Source organism: Myxocyprinus asiaticus, chromosome 36 (assembly GCF_019703515.2).
Source record: "Myxocyprinus asiaticus isolate MX2 ecotype Aquarium Trade chromosome 36, UBuf_Myxa_2, whole genome shotgun sequence".
Classification (NCBI taxonomy): Eukaryota; Metazoa; Chordata; class Actinopteri; order Cypriniformes; family Catostomidae; genus Myxocyprinus; species Myxocyprinus asiaticus.
The window spans coordinates 32388337-32413577 of NC_059379.1; the positions used below are offsets into that span (position 1 = coordinate 32388337).

A 25241-nucleotide genomic window follows, 5' to 3' on the forward strand; every position below is an offset into this window, starting at 1 on the left:
ATCGCGTGGTCATCACGCCGCTCTGTCACCGTCTTTTCGGCCCTTGGACCGACATCTCGTTTCTACGGGCAGGTGTTCCCCTAGAGCAGGTCTCCAGGTATGTCGTGGTCACAACAGACACCTCCAAAACGGGCTGGGGCGCTGTTTGCAATGGGCACGCAGCCGCCGGCTTATGGACAGGCCCTGCATTGGCCTCGAGTTGTTGGCAATTCTGCTCACCCTTCGGAGGTTCTGGCCATTGATCCAGGGCAAGCACGTGTTAGTTCGGACAGACAACATGGCAACGCCAAGGCGGTCTGCGCTCTCATTGCATGTCACAACTCCCCTGCCGTCTCCTCCTCTGGAGTCAGCAGTGCCTCAAGTCGCTACGAGCCACTCACATCCTGGGCGACCTCAACACTGCAGCAGACGCACTGTCATGACAGGTTATGCTCAGGGGAGAGTGGAGACTCCACCCCCAGGTGGTCCAGCTGATTTGGAATCGATTCGGTCGAGCACAGGTAGACCTGTTTGCTTCCCGGGAATCCTCCCACTGCCCACTTTGGTACACCCTGACCGAGGCACCCCTTGGTATAGATGTGCTGGCACACAGCTGGCCCCCTGGACTACGCAAATACGCGTTTCCCCCAGTGAGCCTACTTGCACAGACCCTGTGCAAGGTCAGGGAGGACGAGGAGCAGATTGTCCTAGTAGCACCCTACAAGCCCACCCAGACGTGGTTCTCGGATCTCACGCTCCCCGGTGAATTCCCCTGAGGAAGGACCTTCTTTCTCAGGGACGGGGCACCATCTGGCACCCACGACCAGACCTCTGGAATCTCCATGTCTGGCCCTTGGACGGGACGTGGAAGACCTAAGTGGCCTACCACCCGCGGTGGTAGACACGATCACTCAGTCTAGGGCTCCCTCTACGAGGCGCCTGTATGCCTAGAAGTGGCGTCTGTTTGCTAAGTGGTGTTCTTCTCGATGCTAAGACCCCCAGATATGCACAGTTGGATCGGTGCATTCCTTCCTGCAGGAGAGGCTGGAGGGGTGGCTGTCCCCCTCCACCTTGAAGGTGTATGTAGCCCCTATTTTGGCTCATCACGATGCAGTAGATGGTAAGTACTTGGGGAAGCACGATTTGCTCATCAGGTTCCTGAGAGGCGCTAGGAGGTTGAATCCCTCCAGACCGCGCCTTGTCCCCTCGTGGGACCTCTCTGTAGTCCTTCAGGGTCTACAGGGAGCTCCCTTTGAGCCCTCACTCTCTTTGAAGACTGCCCTCCTGACTGTGCTCACTTCCATCAAGAGGGTAGGGGACCTGCAGGCGTTCTCTGTCAGCGAATCGTGCCTGGAGTTCGGTCCGGGTTACTTTCACGTGATCCTGAGACCCCGACCGGGCTATGTGCCCAAGGTTCCCACGACCTCTTTTAGGGATCAAGTGGTGAACCTGCAAGCACTGCCCCAGGAGGAGGCAGACCCAGCCTTGGCGTTGCTGTGTCCGGTGCGAGCTTTACACATCTATTTGGATCGTACACAGAGCTTTAGAAGCTCCGAGCAGCTCTTTGTCCGTGGACAGCGGAAAGGAAGCGCTGTCTCCAAACAGAGGATCGCCCACTGGGTCATTGATGCCATCGGGATGGCATATCAGGCTCAGGACGTGCCACTCCCTGCAGGGTTACGCGCCCACTCTACCAAGAGTGTGACGGCCTCCTGGGCCCTGGCCAGTGGCGCCTCTTTGGCAGACATCTGCAGAGCAGCGGGCTGGGCAGCACCCAACACCTTTGTGAGGTTCTACAATCTCCGGGTTGAGCCAGTCTTGTCCCATGTATTGGCAGGCATGAGCAGGTAAGTTCCGGGACAGCTGGCCGGGTGTACCACTTGCGCATAGGGCCTTTCCCCTCCCTTGAGGTGAAGACGTGAGCTCTTGACTCCCAGTCGTGTTCACAGACTGTGATCCCTGGATGACTTTCCTCCTTAGCCCTCTGGCAGTTGAGTTTGCGGAGAAACTCACTGCCAGCCCAGTAAGTGCGTTAATGAGGCCCTGTACTGAGGTAGCTGCTCCACATGTGCTGGTTCCCCGAAGGCGACCCCATGTGATATCTTCCGTAAAATCATTTCCCTGTCAGTAAACTGCATCTTCCTTGGGCAGAGGCCCCTCTGCCCCCGGTTGCCATGCTTTGTAGAAACTCCTCCCCCTTCGGGTAGGACCTACCATGGGACCTCTCCACATGACATACTTCCGACAAGACTCGGTAAGACCATGTGACGTATTCCACTCAAAATACCCCCCCTCTTTTTGGGCGGGGTGTGGTCTCCACGGTGTCTTCCCCTTGGGAGGGACACCCCCCGACATAGACACTTATGGCTCCCAGTCGGTTAACAAATTCCACTCTTTTTGGGGAGAAAAAAGAGGAAAAGAGGCCTCGGCTGGGCTAGCCTGTCCCTATTGTTGGGCAGTCGACTTGTTCCTGAAGGACCATTCGATGCTCATAAGAGCATTGGGGGAGGTTACGTGACGGCCTGGTGTTCTGGCTACTAGGCACACAGCGGTCTGCCCATCTCGCACCACCAGTTCACGTAACACAGTTCAGCTAGAAGTGGCGTTTTGTATAGGGACCCCTAGTGTCACTACATCGACACAATATCGAGTGAGTGACAGATAGGGAATGTCATGGTTACTTTCGTAACCTCCATTCCCTGATGGAGGGAACTAGACGTTGTGTTGCTCTTGCCACAATGATGAACTACCCGCTGAAATGGCTGGGACCTGGTCTCGGCTCCTCAGCACAAAACCTGAATGAGTGGTTGCATACCAGCTCCTTTTATACCCGTATGTCCGAGGGAGTGGCATGCAAATTCCTCTCGCCAATTCCCATTGGCCTTTTTTTTAAAAAGCAGAGGTGTTTGGGGCTCCCAAGAGTGACCCCTAGTGTCACTACATCGACACAACGTCTCGTTCCCTCCATCAGGGAACAGAGGTTATGAAAGTAACCATGACATTTTCATTTTAGACCAGAATGAAATACACAAGAGAGCAGCAATTGTTTTATGAAAAACTATATAAGAGTGAGTCCAAAGAAGATCGTTTTGTTGAACAATCCTTTTTTGAGAACTACCAAAAATTTCTTACAAATCTAATGCAGCACTCAATTAGCCTATAGTCTTGGGAGTTACATAAAGCTCTTCAAAACATGGAGTGTGGAAAATTACCTGGAATTGACGGACTTCCAGTTGAGTTCTATAAGTCTTATTGGTCCATCATAGGAGAGGATATGCTGGCAGTCCTTAACAGTAGTTTACTCGAAGAGTGTTTACCATTGAGTTGTCAAAGTGCGGTACTTACTCTTTTGCTAACTAATATAAAATGTTGGCGACCCGTGTCTTTGCTTTGCTGTGATTATAAATTACTCTTAAAAGTGCTAGCCACAAGACTAGGAAGGGTGTTTGAAGAGGTGATCCATCCTGATCAGCCCTTTTGTGTCTGGCAGGTCAATATTTGATAACATTTTATTAATTAGAGATTTGTTTGATTTGAAATTTATGGTCTGAATACTGGTTTGATTTCCATAGATCAAGAGAAAGCTTTTGCTTGTGTTGAACATCAATATTTGTGGAAAGTTTTGCGTGTTTTTGGTTTTAGCTCTGATTTTAGTAACAAAATTAAAACTCTATATTGTGACATTGAGAGTGTGTTGAAGAGTAATGGTGGCTTATTTGCTCCTTTTAAAGTTGGCCGTGGAATTAGACAAGGATGCTCTTTGCCCAGTATACTTTATGCATTAACAGGATTAACAATATCAAAATGTGAAAATGCTTTTAAATTATCAGTTTATGCTGATGATGTAGTTGTAATGATTAAGGGGCAGAATGATGTACAGACATTAATAAATGTATCAAGAGAATTTGAACATATCTCTTCTGCAAAAATTAATTGGAGAAAAAGTGAAGCAGTGTTGGTTGGAAAGTGGAAAAACAAGCACCAAATCTCCCAGGTGGATTAATCTGGAAAAGAGATGGGCTAAAGTACTTGGGAGTGTATTTGGGGTAGGAAGCAACTGTTCAGAAAAATTGGGAAGGAATACTTGAGAAAATAAAAGAATATTTAGACAGGCTTTTACCAACGATGTTATACAGAGGTTGTACAATCATCATAAATAACCTTGTGGCATCTTTCCTGTGGCATTGGTTGACTTGTGTTGACCCACCACCCTATTTATTGGCAAAAATACAATCAATTTTGGTAGAGTTTTTTTGGGGGTAAATTGCATTGGGTGGTACATCATATTTTGTACTTACCAAAAGAAGAAGGTGGGCAGGGCCTTGTACTCTTGCAAAGCAGAACAGCTGCCTTTTGTTTGCAATTTCTGCAAAGATTTCTCACGGGTCCAGAGGATTTGGGCTGGAGACCCATGACCAGTGTTATATTGAAGTCTGTTCAAGGGATGGAGTTGGACAAAACCTTGTTTTTGATGTGTCCCGATTGACACTTCTTGCTTACCTGTTTTTACCACAACCTTTTTACAATATGGAGTTGTTTTAATGTAAAAAGGATCAAAGACTGTATTTTGGTTGTTATAAGAACCACTGATAAATGGTGCACATCTGGATACAGTGGATGCGAGTAAAACACTGACTGAATCCTTCCTAAAATCTGGAATTATAACTTTACAAAGGTTGATTAATTTATCTGGGTCTGGATTTAGAAATGTTGAAGAAATGGCTACACATTTAAGAATTAAATCTGTACGAACTCTCGCTCAAAAATTACAGAGACTTCACAATGGTGGAAACTGGTATGCTCATTGATTACTGTGAGAGAAATATCTTTCCCAATGATAAGGACCCTTTTCCTACGCTGTTTCTATCTCCAAATCTAAATGATCATTTAGGAATTTTTTGGGAATCTATAAACATACTGTATGTTTAGATTTGAATGTTGTCAATGGTAAACAGTTGTACATGGCTTGTGTGAAAACTTTTAACAAAAAAGTCTTACACAATAGAATTGATACACCATGGCGTGCTGTATTGGGACTAAGTGAGGATGTCTGACCAGAGTGGAGAGCACTATGTAAGCCACCATTAACAAAAAGATAGGCTGATATTCAGTGGAGGGTTTTACATAGGATAATTGCTGCAAACGCTTTTATTTCTGTATTAAATCCTAGTATAAGCCAAGAATGTTCTTTTTGTTTTGAAAGAGAGACTGTTTTCCATTGGTTTATGCACTGTTTTAGGTTATGCCTTTGTTTGACATTTTAAAGAGTGTTTTTTATTGTTTTAATGAAGATTTTTCAGTACAGATTTTTATTTTGGGTTTTAAATATGTTCAAAGCAGATGTGATGAATTTCAGTTTGTTGAACTTCCTTTTGGGTAAAGCAAAAATGTCTATAATATATCAGTAGAAAGAGCCAGATTGAACAGAGAGGTGATCGTGATGTTGTAAGAGGTGGAAAACTGGTACAATCTGCTCTGAAAGTTCACATTCCGTACCCATCAAATGTCTGCTGATTAGAAAAATAGAAGAGAATGTTTTAGGGAATTTTCATGTTTCAGAGAGCTGATAGCTTAGTTTCACTGAGTCAATCTATAAAACGGGTGCCAGATTTGGGAAAGGAGGCTTTTAAGGTAAATTTGGCCAAGATTTTCAAAAAGTCCATCAGACAATATTTTATTCTTTGCAAATCGTGCTAAGCATAAAAAAAAAAATAAAAAAAAAAAATAATATTCATTCCAAACTAATTTAAAAAGTAAGAAGCAGAAGCAGATGTTGCCAAATTCTGAAGCTCTGGGGAATCAATTCACACAGTTAAATTGTCTTGTTTAAATTAAGTTTGAATCTAATTCAAATAGGACACCTAATAATCTTTTTTTCATGGCAAAATTTGGTGTTTAAACTTTTTTATTTTTATTTTTGTATTTCATTTTATGTACATGTATTGTAAAATACATTTCTATGACAAATGCATATGATGCTTTAAATGTTTTTTAAGAAATTACACTATCATCAATAATTTTTTAAAATAACAACAAAATTATGTTTTTAATAGAATAAGTTTAATTTTTATTTATTATATTTAAGCTTGCAAAACACTGAAAATTCAAAATTCTGTCATATTTTGAGCCTCAGCCTCATTTTATTCCAAATGCTTTTCTTCTGTGGAAAACAAGAGAAGAACTTTTGAAAAATGGTGATACTGCTCTTTTTTCCTACAGTAAAAGTGAATGGGGACTGAGGCTGTCAGACCGTTTCACCAAACATATTTTGTGTTCAGGTTTGGAAAGAGTCATATTATGTTCTGGACTTAAGTGATACTTTTTTACATGGAGTGACTCACCTCACCAGATTTTATTTATTTTTTATTTTTTCATTCCATACTTTGAACCTTTCTCCCTATTATGACTTTAACACTTATCATAATACAATTCTTGCATAAGCATGACATGATGAATTAGACCTTAAAAACAAAGAGGTGAAAAAACAAGAAACTAGCCATCTTTGTCTCTGCTGTTAAGGAAAACTGTGTGTAAAAGAGTGAAGGATTGAGAGATAACAGAAAAATAAATACACGTCACCACCATGTTATATCAGTAATACCAGACTATGGAAACTATGGAAGAGGAGTTCATCACAGCACAGGTCAACAAAGGCATCACCTCACCAACTAATGAGTGCAACTGTTGTGACAGAGACAAAGCGCCCTGCAGTTATCATTACAGAGGAGGGGTGCTGGGGTCAAAGGGTCCAAATCAGGACACTTCAAGAATGAAAAAAATTGTGACCCACCCAAGACCAGGATACAAAGAACTTCCTACAGGAATGTGGGATATTTTTTTAACATGATGGAGATTTAAGCATTTTGACAGTCGCCTTTTTTTTATCATATTGTTTACATTTCCTGCTGTTAAAAAGTGCATTATGCAAATTGGTCGGCCTGATTTCATCAAAATTATGTGACAGTGGCAACTTTTTTTGCAAAAAAGAAATTATGTGCTTCATTACACGTTTGGCTGCAGTTTTCTAGTGAAATGCCAGCAGGGGGTGCCAAAAGTGAGTGAAATGGTGTCTTAATCAGACAAGGTTTTAAGGTGAATACAGCCACAACATTAAAAACACCTGCCTAATATTGTGTGTCCCCCCCTCATACCACCAAATCAGCGCCAACCCGCATCTCAGAACAGCATTCTGAGATTATATTCTTCTCACCACAATTGTACAGAGTGGTTATCTGAGTTACCATAGACTTTGTCAGTTCTAACCAGTCTGGCCATTCTCTGTTGACCTCTCTCATCAACAAGGCATTTCCATCCACAGAACTGCCGCTCACTGGATATTTTTTGTTTTTGTCACCATTCTGAGTAAATTCTAGAGACTGTTGTGTGTGAAAATCCCAGGAGCTACAGAAATATTCAAACCAGCCCATGTAACACCAACAACAGATTCGAAGCCGGCTCCCCAAGAAGAGGTGAACTCTGCATTTTAAAGTCAGCGGTGATAAAGCCTTATTAACATCAGGTGTGCTTCATCAACCGCTGTCAGTTATCTAATCAGCCAATCGTGTGGCAGCAGTGCAGTGCATAAAATCATTCAGATTCGGGTCAGGAGCTTCAGTTAATGTTCACATCAACCATCAGAATGGGGCAAAAATGTGATCTCAGTGATTTGGACCGTGGCATGATTGTTGGTGCCAGAAGGGCTGGTTTGAGTATTTCTCTAGCTGCTGATCTCCTGGGATTTTCACACACAACAGTCTCTAGAATTTACTCAGAATGGTGCCAAAAACAAACAAACAAAAAAAATATCCAGTGAGCGGCAGTTCTGTGGACAGAAATGCCTTGTTGATGAGAGAGGTCAATAGAGAATGGCCAGACTGGTTTGAAATGATAAAGTCTACGGTAACTCAGATAACTGCTCTGTAAAATTGTGGTGAGAAGAATAGCATCTTAGAATGCTATTCTGAGATGCGGGTTGGCGCTGTTTTGGCGGCACGAGGTGAACCTACACAATATTAGGCAGGTGGTTTTAATGTTGTGGCTGGTCGGTGTATAAGATTAAGGTTTTATTTAGTAAAACGTACCTCACTAACCAAAAACTTTAACCTAAATGTAATAAATAGTGTTCTTAAAGCAAATGAGAATTTAACAAAACAGACATCCTTATCCTTAAGCAATGCCTAAACCTAACTGATAGTGTCCTGAACACTGTGGCATCAAGCCTTGAAGAGGCATTTATTGAAAATAATAATAAACATGAAATTGTCCAAAAAGGGGGAATAAATAGTGTCCAGGGGGAATGGTATTCAAAACAAAAGGAGATCTGGTGCCCTCGCTGTGAATAAGGCATGTGAAGTACAGGGCAGTGTCCACAGGAGGATCCAGGATGTAGGCGGTGTCCGGAGGCTGCACGCACTCCCCTCGGTGGTCCATGGTAGTGCGGCCGGCGACTTCTTCGGCGGCCTGTCTTCCCAGGGTCACATCTAATTCGCGCTGGGGGTCCAGGGTGAAGGTCTGGCATGCATCTAATTTGGCCAGAACCCTCCCCGGTCTGCTCCTGGATCTGCGAGGATGCCAGATTCGAAGCCGGCTCCCTGAGAAGAGGTGCACTCTGCATTTTAAAGTCAGTGGTGATGAAGCCTTATTAACATCAGGTGTGCTTCATCAACCACTGTCGGAACGAGGCTTATTAACTGTGCAACTCTTCTCTGCTCCCACTCCCGTTGTGAGCCTGGCTGAAGGATGGCCTTCAGAGGCGGGGCGATGATGACGAGAGGGAGGGGCAGGTTGTTCTGTACTGTACTAGGCTTGAACTTTGACTGAAGCAAGAAATAGATTGACAGTTTTTAAATAATAATTGGTATAGGCATTATGAAATATAAAGGTGAAGATGGGGAGGTGGAGTGATGCTGGAAGAATTGTAATCATGGTGCATGGGAAGTAATCACTTAAATATCCTTGGGATAGGATACGCAAGCCTAGGTGAGAAATCTCTTACCGAACGTACGTTTGGAACTTCATGATCATCAAAATTAACTGGTTTTCATGCATCTCACAACCAAATGTCATGATGCCTTGACAAAGTGATTGTATGACTTCAGAAGACTTGGAAAATGATGAACGAGGTGCATGGCAGGGGGATTTCAATCTTAGGGAGGCTCAGTCCCCAATAGCACTGTAATATGTGCACATTTGATTTATTCCACTCTGTTGCACAGATAGTGTTTTGTTTTTTAAACTGTATTTACTTCATTGAAGATAGCCAGCTAATTTTCATTCAGATTATTGTAATTTTCTTTAATAACACTCATAACTCATAAAATTATAAAAAAACACTTGAAGCTTGAACCACTTGACATAGACAAACCATATATTATCGTAATTGTCTATTTATTGGTGACACATTTCATCTGTCCTAATCATTCCTTTTTTGTTCTCCATTTATTATAAAAATGAGAACATGAATCAGTAATTTTACCACTTCTATGGATTAAAGTTATCTCAAACACCAAAAAAATAAAAAAAATATTAAAAAAAAAATATTATTACAATCAATGTTACATTAAGCTTAGTCATTATTTAGTGGAGTAAATTAACTCCATATGATGTTTCTGTCTGTCATTAGGTTGTGACGAGTCCTTTGAATCAGTTAAAACATTTTTTTCAAATTTGCTCAGTTTGGCATAATTCGTTTAGTGACCATTTTTTTGAATCACACATTTACACCAGTAGGTGGCAACAAATTAATGTCTTTTATGAGTTTTGAGTGAGTAATTGAACCATTGATGAAGTACAGATTCATTCATGACTGAAACTAATTATATTTTATTACATTTTTTAACTAAGAGACTTCAGCACAATGTTTAAGCATTATAAGCACTTTCCCTACAAATGACTTCAAAGCATGTCATTTTGTGGACTGCTGTGCATGCCTATTAAGCTATACAAAAAAGACAAAAATATTAATATTAAAAAATAATTAAAAGTTAAAATGATGTCCAAATGTCATTAATGACATCAGTCACTTTTACTCATAATTCATCCAGCCCCTTTCTCTCCTTGACATCCTTCTCTCCTTTAGTCGGTCAACAGAAGTTGATCCTTGCTTGGTCACGTATTGTTCTGTTGAAACTCAAATGACCAACTGATTCAATGAAGGGGTGTATAGTGTCAAACCAATGATATAATCCTTCACAGCCCACACTCGTTTCACACCAAGTCAGTCTTTAAGGGTGTGAAAAGGCAGCAAAGCACACTCATGCTTCAAACTAATGTGCTCACAATGGGCACTCACACATGTGTGTGCTGATTGCAAAGTAACAGGTTTTTGGTGGGGCTGAGATGAAATTTATGGGGGCTAAAACCCTCCTCAACAGGGTTTAGCAACGACTATGGTGCATGGACTTCTTTTAAGCTTTAATGTGAGTCACTATGAGTTGCTATTGTATTGAAATCAGCTATCAGATCATCCTTTAAAAAATGTCCCATTGTGTTCAGCAGAAGAAAGTCATATGGGTTTGGAATAACATAAGGATGAGTAAATGAAGACAGAAATTTCATTTTTGGGTGAACTATATCCCTTTGAAAGACACTTCATTCAGTTCATCCTACGAAGCTTAGACATATCCAACTCCACCTACAGTATACACTACATTGGGTACACACACAAGTATTCTCAAGTGTACACAGCATGGGGGAAAGAGAAAAAAAAACTATCATGTCCCTGACCACTGGTCCACAGCCACTTTCTCAGCTCTGTGATGTGTAACATGGCTAAAAGGTACTCCACTACATACACAGAATACTACTTTTATGGCATTTGAGCTAGCATGTGGTTTATACCCCATCCTGGATTGTTTCAGGTGCTGTTCACATTTCATAAAACATATGAATTCCTGGCAGGATTGAAAGGAGAAATTGATGGATGCTGCTAAGGCATCCACATCTATTTTATACAGTATTCCATGTTGCTGCAAAAGCAATCCAAGATCTTGTTGAAAACATAACAACAGAGAAAAAAAACTTTAGACATGCTAGAAATGATGCACTGAATCAAAATGGACAACACTTGAATATAGATCACTTGAACATTGTAACACACTGGAATATTTCTCAGCTGCCTAATCTCTTCTGCTACTGAATTGAACAGATGCCCCAGAGGTCCGCAGGTCAATCACCTCATAGTATTGAAGCGATTACTCATGTAATCTTATATAACCACACCCCGTAGTTTCTTTGCTACCTGAAATCTCGAATCAGGTACCTTACTCGTAGTCTTAAAAAACCTCCCATCTGTGTTGTTCAAATGTTTCCACTAGATATCCCTAATGAAATAATTAAACTACCTACCTTAGTTCAATAAGGTTGATTAAAGGCTGCAACAAATTTGCCTGCATTCTCCACTATTTAAACGGTAAGGAAATACAGTTATGCCCAGTAAAGAGACCAGTGTGTTCAATGAAGACCAGGAGTCAGAGTTTAAGTTTCAATTAATAGTAAGAGAGTTTACTGAAGACAAAGTTCTCCACATTTCCAAAGGCAAAAGTCAGAAAGAGAAAATGAGTTCTAACCTCGAACTAACAACAGTAATTATAGGCATATGCAAATGAATTGACATCGGTGTAACCCAGATTACCAAGGGCTGGTAGATAGCAACAGAAAACCCAAAAGTGAACAAAGAAAAATAAGAGTGAAAATAATATAAAAGTGAGAGATATAATCATAGTGATGATGTGACTGATAAATGAAATTCAAATGAAAATATATACATATTTTAATATATACAGCCTACAGAGAGGAGGTGCACACTCTGACACACTGGTGTCAGGAGCACAACCTCTCCCTCAACGTCAGTAAGACAAAGGAGCTTGTGGTGGACTTCAGGAGAAAAGACAGAGAACACAGTCCAATCACCATCAATGGAGCACCAGTGGAGAGAGTCAGCAGCTTCAAGTTCCTGGGTGTCCACATCACTGAGGAACTCACATGGTCCGTCCACACTGAAGTCGTTGTGAAGAAGGCTCATCAGCGCCTTTTCTTCCTGAGACGGCTGAGGAAGTTTGGAATGAACCGCCACATCCTCACACGGTTCTACACCTGCACTGTGGAGAGCATCCTGACTGGCTGCATCTCCGCCTGGTACGGCAATAGCACTGCCCACAACCGCAAAGCACTGCAAAGGGTGGTGCGAACTGCCAAACACATCATCGGAGGTGAGCTTCCCTCCCTCCAGGAAATATATACAAGGCGGTGTGTGAAAAAAGCTCGGAGGATCATCAGAGACTCCAGCCACCCGAGCCATGGGCTGTTCTCACTGCTACCATCAGGTAGGCGGTATCGCAGCATCAGGACACGCACCAGCCGACTCCATGATAGCTTCTTCCCCCAAGCAATCAGACTTCTGAACTCTTGATCTCCCACGATCAAAATACATCATCCCTGCACTTTATTACTCTTTTATCTCACACCGGACTGTCATAAATTATATTACTGTCATTATATTATGTTCTCTCTTAACAACTGACTATCAACCGACAGCCTGAATGTCAATACAGTACAATACTGTACATTCTATATATATACTTTTTTCATATATATTTTAATTTTTATTGAATAATGTGTATCTATATAGTATCTATATAGTAAAAAACAAAAAAAAAAACAAAAAACAAAAACAGCATATTGTATACTGTGCAATGTATGTTATTATTGTATATTGTTGAGTGTAATTGTGTATAACAGATGTTTAAATTGTGTTGTGTTAATTTGATGTTTTAAGTTGTGTAATTATGTATAACAGATGTTTAAATTGTGCTGTGTTAATTTGATGTTTTAAGTCGAGTTTAATTATGTATAACAGATGTTTAAATTGTGTTGTGTTAATTTGATGTTTATTGTAGATTGGCGTATGTCTCATCACTGTCACGACTGCTATGTTGATCGGAACTGCACCCAAGAATTTCACACACCATTGCACTTGTGTATATGGCTGTGTGACAATAAAGTGATTTGACAATAAAGTGATTTGATTTGATTTTGATTTGATATTTAACACGAAGGGAGAAATAATAAATGTGAGTTTTATTAAGTGAACAATCAATAATAATGAGTTGCATATCTGCAGTATTCAATGAGATTATAGAGCAGGGCGGAACATCTGCCATTGCGCAACCCTTACAGAGTGAAGCTGCATGGGTTCACTCTCTTCGGATTACCCGATGAGAGCGGGTGTCTTTTGGTTCTCCCGGGAATTAACTTTCCAGTGTTTGACCGTGGATGCAACGGTAACTTTAAAATATGATTTTGACTGCTTAAATTATAGTTGTGCTTGAGAAAAGTTGGAATATTCGTCTGATGATACAAATGATATATTTTGATAAAAATTCTGACGTTAACTGTGTGAAATGCAGATCTTCTTAGCATTAATGTAGTGCTAACATGCTTTATGGCATATATTTCTGTAAAAGGAATGAAAGAGAAGGGAAGCACACCAAAGAGAGCCAACTTACCAATGTGCAAACAACTGAAATTCTCCTGATTTATGTGTGAAAAATAGGGGTTTCCTTGTTTTTTTGTGTGTGTGTGTGTGTGTGTGTGTGTGTTCTGCTGCATTGAAATGTTCCTGTACTGTGGATTGGTGAGCCAGCCTAAGCATTCCTTGGATTTTTTGTATTGGATGAGACAGAAACTCACACTGGCTTTTGTCCTGCAACTGGTAGGATCAAACTGAAAGACATTCTCAACTCTTCTCCCTTCAAGTGGTTTCAGTTCAAGTGAAATTGAACTACAGACACTCATAATATTATATGAGGACCAATTTGGAGTGATCTGGTGCTTTTGAAAAGACAACATCTTTTGAGTATTTGAAGAGCTGACATAACATTGTGAAACTGAACTATTTCCAATGTCTGTGTTTCTTTGCCCACTCTAACCTTTTCTTTTTGATTTTCAGTTTCAAAAGTGGCTTTTTCTTTGCAATTCTTCCCATAAGGCCTGCAGCCCTGAGTCTTCTCTTTACTGTTGTACGTGAAACTGGTGTTGAGCGGGTAGAATTCAATGAAGCTGTCAGCTGAGGGCATGTGAAGCGTCTATTTCTCAAACTAGAGACTCTGATGTACCTATCCTCATGTTTAGTTGTACATCTGGCCTTCCACATCTCTTTCTGTCCTTGTTAGAGCCAGTTGTCTTTTGTCTTTGAAGACTGTAGTGTACACCTTTGTATGAAATCTTCAGATTTATGGCAATTTCAAGCATTGTGTAGCCTTCAGTCCTCAAAACAGTGATTGATTGACGAGTTTCTAGAGAAAACTGTTTTTTTTTTTTGCCATTTTTTACCTAATATTGACCTTAAGACATGCCAGTCTATTGCATACTGTGGCAACTAAAAAACAAACACAAAGACAATGTTAAGCTTCATTTAACGAACCAAATAGCTTTCAACTGTGTTTGATATAATGGCGAGTGATTTTTTTAGTACCAATTTAGCAATTTAGCATGATTACTCAAGGATAAGGTGTTGGAGTGATGGCTTCTGGAAATGGGGCCTGTCTAGATTTGATCAAAAATAACTTTTATCAAATAGTGATGGTGCTGTTTTTACATCAGTAATGTCCTGACTATACTTTGTGATCAGTTGAATGCCACTTTGGTAAATTAAGTACCAATTTCCTTCCAAAACAGCAAAATTTGTACATTATTCCAAACATTTGGCCACCAGTGTATATCATACCTGTTCTTACTTCAAACAATGTCTCTGCCTGAGTTTGTTCATTGTTGTTGCTGACTGCCATCTAAAAAATTTTATCTGGTCTTCTGATACTACTTTTATGGTATTGTGTCAAACTGATAGTTCCTTCACCACAGTAAGTGAGTGGTTTAAGCGCTACATCATCCCTTATGAGTACGGAGATCTAATAGGTGAACAGTAAAGATTATTCTAGAAATCTTACAAACATGATGTTCTGTTTAACTACGTGAATGCAATCATTCAAAGATTGTTTTCTTAAAACACTAAATCAAGTTGGCAAGCAGAAATGGGACAGAGGTCAGTCTTCTCTTTAGATAAACTGATGTCCAGTTCCTCTGACTTGGTCACATGATTCTCAAAACTACAAACAATCCCTGCAATGACATCATTAGACAGAACACAACACCTTTCTCAAGGTTGAGAACCTCATTGGGACACAGGCCTTATCAGCTGTAACAAAATAGAACAATACATTCAAACGCAACAGAAAACTTAGGCAGTAATATACTTTTAGTGATGAATGCTAAGAATGTATTTTTGTCAGTAATTAATGACCTAAACTTAAACACAATAAAACTCTCAGAGATCAAATACAAAAATGACCTGTAACATAACCGGAATAAATGCACATGACTAAAAACACTTTGATTACATTTTGATTATAACAATTGCTAGTAAGTGTATTCAGCCCATTAATTGGCTGAAGAGACTCGACTGCTTTTTATTCTTTTGGTTTTGGAAACTTTTATTTACAGAGTTGGACTTAAACCCACATCTCCCACAGCTCAATGTGTCAGAGCACATGCATGAACCGATATAGGGCATGTCTTCAGAAATCTACTGCTGATTACTGAAATGCACAAAATGAATCAGCGGTTTCGTAAATAAGAAATATCCATGATATTCAGAGGCGTCATGGACATTCAAATCTAAAAGGTTGTTGCAGAAATCACCCATTCACATATTTTAATTTGGTCAGTCCAGTCGAGTTTGCTTTGAAGGAGAACTTCGTGTGAGCTCCATTTTCTAGGTGAAATGTTCACAGAGGGGCACCAAAAGCGAGTTGTAAAGCGAGTTGTTTTAAGCTGTACAGGATTTAAAACAGTGAAGAGGAATACTTATTTCATAAACTGTACCCCAAACCCTAAGCTTAAACCTAAACCTGACCATCAGTGCAGTAAAAACAGTAACAGCAGAGGGAAAAATGCAACCTTAGAATCGCGCTCCTCACTGACTATGCAATTGCTTCCTGGTTTCGATGCAAGATTCAAATCCAGATCTCCCGTGCTGCTGATTCAACACAGTTCCGGTTGCTCCACAAGTTAAAGTTAGCACACTGGAGAAAATCCCAAAATGTCTTATTAGAGATGCTGCTTGTTTGTGAGTCGGCATAGTGTGACCAATCCTAGGGTACCTGAACTCTCAGAAACAACATGCTGACTTCCCGTGTGACCATGTTGTCCATAAATTCTCAGATTTAACAAAAAAATTAATAAATAATAAAAACCTACAATAGTTTGCTGGTCTTTGCTGGTCTCCCAGCTAGTCTGGTCTGTTGGTTGGTTTTTTAGAGGGTTTGTTTTTACCTGGTTGGTCTGGGAGACCAGCTTGCCAACAAGCTAATCCAGCTGAGCACCAGTATAAGAAATAAACCCAGCAAACCAACTTTTTTAAATGCTGAGGTTTAAAGCTTGAGGAGGAAATAATAAGCCTTTCCTCACTTTCCTGTCAGGTGTCTGCATCTTTGGAGGAGCAGGCTTTCACAGAGGCATGGGGTCTCAAAGCAAAGGCTACCTTCAGCGATTTTGTTATGGACACATTTGTTAACCCTGAACTGAAGAAAATCATAAAAAAAATCAAAGTTCTGGGACCCGCCAACCTCCCCACTGCAGAGAGAGAGAGGGTGAGTGCACATACACCGTTAAAACTGTGGAGAAGAGAGCTATTTGTTTTCTCAGTACAAAATCATTATTCATTATCTTTCTCTTTGTTTTTTTCAGTATAACACCATTCTGAGCCAGATGGATAGCATCTACTCAATGGCAAAGGTGTGCCCCAGTCTTGATGAATGCTGGTCTTTGGAGCCTGGTGAGAAACCCTCCCAACACTTTGCTAATATGTGTCAGTAAGGGTCAAAATGAATGTGGAAAGTTTAGGAATTTGTTAGAAACTGACCAAGATGATTGTATCAAATAAAGTAGATTTTCTTTTCCTGAAGGAACATCAGTGCAAGCAGTACAGCAGGAGAAGGGTGTTTAAGTTTTAAGAAAGCTAAAAATGAAGCATTACTTATGTAAAAGGAAGGAGATGGACCAATCTATGTGTATGAATGGGATAGATTGTAATGCCAAACATGGTGGCTGTAGTTCCACCTTTCGGTTAAAAGAGCAAATCGTCTTTATAGATGTATTGCAACACTCAGTATACAGTATGGTGGCTGTATAAATTGAAGTCCAGTCTTACAATAGAAAATAAAGCCAATCACCTGTTTTTGTTTTTGTTTTTTTTAACCTCAAGAATGCACATGCATATGTAGACCAGCATGAAAAATACTTTGAGCTAAAGAAGCACAATATTTTATGTCAGATTTTATTCCTGATTCAAAATATTGTATTGGAATGTAATCTTGAACAACAGTTTTAGAAATTTCGATCTTTCCCAATGCATGTGGAGCTGTACTTGCATGACTGGAAATAGCTTAACCTATCCCTAACTTAACCCTGACCTGACTTGCCTTGAAAGTACTTTGTCGGCCATGCAAATATCATGGCTTCTACATACCCTTTGCAGCATAAAAGCAGCTATACATGGTGAAATAGATTTGAGTAAAGACCAGTCACAATTTAAAATGCAAATACCTGTAGATACAAGAAATAAGACCAATCGCAATTCAGTATGCATTTATCACAATGATATAATTACAGACAGTTACATTTTGAATGGTGAACATTCTAACAATGTTATTCAATGGGAGATTTTTTAAATTTAAATATTAATTTTCTTAAAAAGTATAGTTTATAGAAACCAACAATGGATAGCACACCTTAGGGTAAGGTCTGAACACAAATTGTGTGTTAAGCAGTTGCTATAGCTCAAATAATAACATGGCACTAGTACCACACGAATTGATGAAAATTGTTCCTTGAATGCACTGAAAGTTTTTTGGATAAAAGTATCTGCCAAAATGCATAAATGTTGATGTAGAAAAAGTCATTTGAGAATAAAATAAATGGAGAAGCATAGAACTGAAAGTGCTGCTTTGCAAGCACAATAATAAGTCTCGAGTAAAACAACAACAGGAAAAGAGACATTAGTCTAAAGTGGCCTTAAATGCAGACCATTGGAAATGTAAACAAAATTTGAAAACTTTTACCCCACATGCCTTATTTTCAACTTTTCACAAAACACTTTTGTTAACATTGGCAGCACTTGGTTTATGTTTGTTTGTCTAACGATTGGAACTTTGTATTTGAAGTGTTCAGCTTATCTTTAGCTTTATTGCAACTTGTTGCTTTGATATCTGAAGTTTGCACCATTAACCCTCTGGGGTCTGAGGGTGTTTTGGGCCCTGGAGAAGTTTTGACATGCCTTGACATTTGTGCTTTTTTCAGTTGCTTAAAAATATATTAATGGCTAAACTCTGATAACACTGTATTCAGCACAAACTGGGCTACAATAATATGTGAGCAACATGTATGTAGATATTTGTATTTTTGAGAAAATAACGTTTATGTGTGGTTTTTGAAAAAAAGTCACTGAAATAAGGCCATATAACACATACTAAACATTTGTTGACAACAACAGTTTGAGAACTGGATCTTGTAGCCTAGAGTTTTTGCTACAAAATGATGTGAACAGCATCCTGATCACTCATTCATACAAAACAATATAGTCATTTAACTTGTAAGACACTTTTAGTGTTAAAAAGGCCATATGTGAGGAGGCGTGGATGATCATGAATATTGATGTGATTCACACCCGAGGAGACAAAGACCCCTTCCCTGAGAGAGAGTGAATGTGCGGAGACTTAATGATTGAATGTATTGTTTGTAGCTTATTCACAAAATCAAGTTTAAGTTAAAAGTAGTAATCTGACTATACATTTTCTTTTTTTTTCTCCCAATGCACTTTTAAGTCCTTGTGGTTGCGTAGTGATTCGCCTCAATCCAGGTGGTGGAGGATGAATCCCAGCTACTTCTGTGTCTGAGACCACCAACCTGTGCATCTTATCATGTAGCTTGTTGAACAAGTTGCCACAGAGACATAGTGGAGCATGGAGGCTTCACGCCATCCACTGTCGCATCCATGCTCAACTCACCATGTGCCCCACTGAAAACAAACCACATTATAGTGACCATGAGGAGGTTACCCCATGTGAATCTACCCTCCCTAGCAACCGAGCCAATTTGGTTGCTTAGGAGACCTGGCTGGAGTCACTCAGCACACCTTGGGATTCAAACTAGCGAACTAACGAACTCCAGGGGCGGTAGCCTGCGTCTTTTACCACTGAGCTACCCAGGCCCCCTGACTATACATTTTCTTTACATAAAGACTTTACTTAGAAATTTTAGACCTACACTACCGTTTAAAAGTTTTAAATCGGTAAGATTTTTTCATGTTTTTAAAAGCAGTCTCTTCTGCTCACTAAGGCTGCATTTATTTGTTGGGCTGCACATTTACACCCGAACAGATATTTGCGAGCACAAGCTTCGTTGATGATAATGAGGCAGCATAAACACTAGTTAAAATATAATCTAAACATTCATATTATTTTTATATCATATTACATATCATATTTATATCATACAGCATACAATTTAAATACCTGCTTTAGCCGAAACAATATTTAAATGTAACTAAAACTTGCCTATTAGGACATATTTCAAATTTCACCTGTGTAGCACACCATTTTCCAAACGCACAAGAAAGTGAATGAACTTGATGCTTTTTAAGGCATTGTTGAGGGCATTTACCATTTACCATAAATTTACTATCGTCTCAGCACATTACCGTATGAATAGCGCCCTATGCGTGTGGGTGTGATCATATTAGCGATAATTAGCTGAGCCAGGAGAAACTGTACATCTCTTTAGTTTCATACAGATTACATTGCAGGAGAATATTTGTTTTAAATGAATTGTTTTATTTAAAAGTAGACATTTTAAGCTTTCTTTAGACATATGTTTCATGTTTGTGTGATAAGTATTCGCTGAGTTTCAGTTCATTTTTGTGATGTGTTTCAGAAAGATGCTCACAGAGACAGAGATGGTTGAAAGTGCACCCTGTTTATTTTCTTTATTTTACAAAAGCACAAGGTTTTGTTGTTATTGTGAGTGTACACAAATAAAAGTAGACCCTTTATAGTCTCTAATGATGTCTTACACTTATCTGTATGCCCAAAAATGACGGAGTATTTTAAGTTGTTTCCACTGTTATGAGGAAAATATCCAGCAGGACGTGCCGTCGACCCCTGAGGGTTAATCCTTTGTCACATTCAACACAACATGAAAAAATCAAACAATTGTTAATGACATAATTCATCTCACTATAATGGTTAAATATTCAATCGTAATATCCATAAAAATCTGATTAATGCCTCTTTAAGATGCACATTTGTAGATTGTTTTGCCATGGTTTTGTTGTTTAGGCCTGTTTGTTTACAACTGAAACAGATGTGTGCTGTTTCGGAACTCCAAACTCACATAACGGCAATAAATCTGACTGAGCAACAGCACACACTAAACAAACACTGAATTGCTAGTCACTAGCTTCGAAATGAGAGTGAATGTCCTACAGTGTAGTTGGTGCATATCCTATTTGTGTAATATCTTTGGTTCAAGTAATGAATGACTTGATTGAGCAAACCTATGAGCTGGGGCATGTTTAAATTTTCTGTGGAATTGTCATGACATACAGGGACACACACAACTGGGTCTGTCCCAGGTAAAGCAGGATGTCTGATCACCCTACTCTCCCACTCTCCATCTCACAGATCAAGACCTAAGATCCAAAGCATATTTCAACATCTACTGTATTCTGTGCTCCTAAAAGCTTCCGTTCAAGGCTTTTTTTTTTTCTCAGAGAAATCAAATGCATTATGCCTCTGTGAGCCTAACCAAGAACATAATTTGTTCATTTGGGGTTTCCGGCTCGTTTGCAAGACTCAGTATAAACAATTCCTGTAGAGTCAGCTTGAAATATAATGCATTTGTTCAGTGCTTTGTAAAGTGTTATTTTGTTGTCTTCTCAGAGCTTACAGAGATCATGGCTTCCTCAAGAAGCTATAAGAGACTTCTGTATGCCTGGGAAGGTTGGCACAATGTCTCAGGAGTTCCACTCAGAGCCCTCTACCCTGAGTTTGTAGAGGTTAGCAACAAGGCATCTAGGATGGATGGTGAGCAAGTAATTCTTTGGAAGAATGGATGGGAGGAAAGAGATACAGGGAGAAAGATTTGACACTGCTTTCTTCTTGTCTGTTTTCTTAAGGCTTTGAAGACACAGGCGAATACTGGCGGTCCTGGTATGAATCTCCAACCTTTGAGAAAGACCTGGAGAATCTGTTTACACAGCTGGAACCCCTTTACCAAAATCTGCACGCTTTTGTCCGCCGCAAGCTCTTTGACTACTATGGTCCTAAATACATCAACCTTAAGGGTCCTATCCCTGCCCACCTTCTGGGTAAGTCTGTTAGATTGTGAAACATTTTAATTTCTGCTATTACTGTAATCATGCAACTAGTCTCAAACAACCAAGCTTTTGACTTGTGGCATAAAGCCTGGTTCACATTGCAGTTTATTCTGGCCAAAAACTGCTCAGGAAGCAACATGATCACACAAGAAGTCGACATGCTGCTTCTGAATGACCATGAAATTGACTCCATTTTTTCCAGTTTACTGACAAGCAGCATCTCCCCAACAGATATTTTTGCATCAATTCAAAAGTGTTCACTTTTTCCTGTGGTGCTACTGAGAATCTGAGACACAGGTTCTAGTCCTATGAAAACCTGGATGTATTTGCGTTCACATAAACAATGGTAAGCATGATTAAGAGGTTGATTTAATGGTTAGGTTTAGGGTTGTGGTTTAGGTTAGGGGGTAGAATTACTAAAATATGGACATTTCTCCTCAACAACAATTCCAGCTTTGGCCACTGGGGGCAGGAATAGACTATCTGACTGACATATACTTTTAGATTTTACATGCCATTTAGGACTGGCGGTGGATGGACACAGCGGACTATTATTCTGTGAACATGAGCTAGTTGGATGGCTTTCTCTGTTGTGCAACGTCGCCACTTATATTGCAGCATCTCCCACTGAACATGTTTCATGCGTTCCGCCCAGGACAGTGGATGGGGGAGAATAGGGTGGCGAGGGAGCCCTGGGAGTTGGGGGCCCTGGGCTTACGTGAGCCCAGGTAAGCCCATGCATTAATGCAGCCCTGCTCCCAGAAGCTGCATAAAGCCAGCCAATCAAATTTTAACTGGTGATTTCAGCTAGAACTTGCAATTTTTTGTGCAGTATGCATCAGTTGCTCAGTGAACGGATTCTGGGTGGTTTGTGGGCATGCCATCTGAGGCTGAGACTAATGTGTCCTGTTCTAAAGATGTTGGTTTGCTTGGTTTCCATTAGGAAACATGTGGTCACAGACTTGGAACAACATTTACAATATGATGATCCCTTTTCCTGGCAAACCCAATGTAGATGTGACTGACACCATGGTTTCTCAAGTAAGCTAACAGTCCAATGGCTCAGTTTCTGAATAATATCCTGATGACTCCAGCAAGTGATTAAGTGATTTGTATCCATAGGGCTACAATGTCACTCACATGTTCCGTGTTGCCGAGGAGTTCTTCACCTCTCTGAATTTGAAAGAGATGCCTGATGAGTTTTGGAACAAGTCCATGTTGGAGAAACCTGCTGATGGAACGGAGGTGATCTGCCATGCCTCTGCCTGGGACTTTTTCAACCGCAAAGATTTCAGGTACTTGCCTCATATCACAGTAATGGGCGTTCACACATACAGCGATTTTATCGCTGGAGGTCATAGAGGAGCTGTATTGTTGGTCGTAGTTGGCATTTCAAATACTGTTTGGCACAACTGGTCATTGCTTTTTTAAAATCTGATCACAAATGGGATGTATTTCTGGTAAAAAAAAAAAACAAAGACGTTTGATTTTCACTTAAAACTCAACTAACTTTCACTTAAAATTAACACTCTGAAGGGGGAGAGCCAACAACTTCTGACACAGTTTTCCACACATTTGTAATATTTTTACACATTTATACAAATTATATAAAGCAGTGAAATTGCTCACAGTGACATTATCCATCCATCTTGCCTACATTTGACTACAGTCTCTGAGATTGCACAGCAAAACTCTCTTAGAAAAGTTGTGTCTTTAAATTCATCCTCTTTAAATCACCACCTCTACAAACATGCACATTCTGACAGTTGTCTTTGGCTCTAATGTTGCACCTCATGCTGTTTTTTGAGCATCCCGCAATGAGCATAGTTGCATTCTGATTTTGAAAATATGTAATTTTTCACATCCTTAGTGTCTCTTGTGGTAACTGCCCTCAAATATAGTGTACCTTTGTGATAGAATAAAAATGTGTATTTCTTCTAAATACTTCAGAGCCCCTAAATAAAATGTTCATATGGAATTTCATTTCCACAAGAAAAAATCCTGACACTTTACATTTTTTGAAAAACCTACTTTCTTAAACCTGTCGCTGGCTGTATGTCCAATCTACATAGAATTTGGTATGAATCATATAGATATGTATGTTCTATGCAATTTCTTTGTATTCACTCAGTCCTTCAAAAGACATGAGCCAATACATTTTTCAGGTATGGCCCATAATGACTAATTGGCCTGTTTCTAGTGATCGCAATGTCCAAAATTAACAAAAATTGGTACACATGGACAACAGGACATTCTGAGGACACATGCCAAATGTAATCAATTTCCAATGCTAGGGGCAGCTACAACTCCTGATTGTGCAAATCTATTGAGCAAGTTAAAATTTGACACCAAAACAGCTATCTTCACAGGATGTATTCTTTCAAATGTATCTATTTTGGTCATGTTCTTCTTTTTGTGCTACATGTGCTTGGACCCTGATAATTGCTGCTTGCAGCTATTTTGACATTTGCACTTTTGTTCAAAATTATGTTTGTCTTATTAAAAGTGAAATCTGTGTTTGTCTCGGTCAGAATCAAGCAATGCACCACAGTGACTATGGAACAGATTTTTACTGTGCACCGTGAGATGGGCCATGTTCAATATTATCTTCAGTACAAAGACCAGCCGGTTAGCTTCAGGGCAGGAGCCAATCCTGGCTTCCACGAGGCCATAGGAGATGTTCTGTCCCTTTCTGTGTCCACACCTAAACATCTCAACACCATTGGCCTTCTAGACCAAGTGTCCAATGATGCTGGTAGGTAGAAGAATTTCTGAATGATTCATAGCATTGCAACTTGTAAACCTCCAACCTTAGATTCGTATGGACATCTAATGCATTTGTAATTCTGTAGAGAGCGACATAAACTACCTATTGAAGATGGCTTTGGAGAAGATTGCCTTCCTTCCTTTTGGATACCTTATTGATCAGTGGCGTTGGGGTGTGTTTAGTGGACGCACACCACCTGAGCGTTACAATGCAGAATGGTGGTACCTCAGGTAAACACCAGTGTCTGATACTCCCAGAGAAAAATAATCATAGCTCAGGAGACGTAATGGATTTCTCAGTTATGCTTCATTTAGTTATAATGTTTGAGAAATATCTTCTAAAGTTCTATGAAGGAGTAAAAAAGGGAAAAAAATGGAAGAAATTTGTTGAGAGAATGATTTTATACATTAAACATCTCTGACTTTTGATTGCAGAGGAGACATTGTTGAGATATCTTTTGAAAATTGCACATAGGATTAAGGGCCTGGCATACTTTTTGAAGAAATTGAAGAATGAACGGGTGTGATGCGTATTTGCGTATTTTTAACAAAATCTGGCCAAAACTAAGGTGTTTTTGAGTTAGTTTAGGTGGTTCGTAACCACTCGTTAGTGCAAACTTTCAGGAACACTTCGTACTGGCTGCTAAACATGGCTTCTTACTGCCATTGGTCCACCTCATCGCTAGTTGTGACCTAGAGCTCCAACGTGAGGCCAACAACTAAGTCCAGTTATGTTGCTAAATCAGTTGAGATCAGTCAACATGAACACATCAGAATGCAGATTAATTAGCGAGCTGGTGCAAACTTACCTACATCTGTCCGATCGTTCACGTACAGAAATTTTCCAAGAACATGTCATGCGATTTTTTTTTTAAATTAGCCTACTAAAGGAATCAAATCTATACTCAAGTGTCTATTCACTCTGTTGAATATTGATATGCTGCTTCACACATGTGCCATCTGCAGCCGAAAGCCATTCACGCATCTATCTAAAGTGAGATATACCTCTTTTATCATCATTCTTTTGTCTGTATTCTACCTATTAACACTCTTTTATACACCCATC

The 25241-nt window shown here is 40.0% G+C and overlaps 1 protein-coding gene across 1 annotated transcript in view; it reads left to right on the forward strand.

Annotated features, from left to right (window-relative positions):
• The window catches only part of ace (angiotensin I converting enzyme (peptidyl-dipeptidase A) 1), a 65008-nt gene that overhangs the window by 15298 nt on the left and 24469 nt on the right, over positions 1-25241 (forward strand). The window contains exons 2-9 of the mRNA XM_051673716.1: positions 16455-16625; positions 16723-16810; positions 20973-21116; positions 21209-21400; positions 22353-22450; positions 22532-22704; positions 23941-24164; positions 24262-24406. Coding sequence (XP_051529676.1) covers positions 16455-16625; positions 16723-16810; positions 20973-21116; positions 21209-21400; positions 22353-22450; positions 22532-22704; positions 23941-24164; positions 24262-24406 — 1235 coding nt within the window. The remainder of the gene's footprint in view (positions 1-16454; positions 16626-16722; positions 16811-20972; positions 21117-21208; positions 21401-22352; positions 22451-22531; positions 22705-23940; positions 24165-24261; positions 24407-25241) is intronic.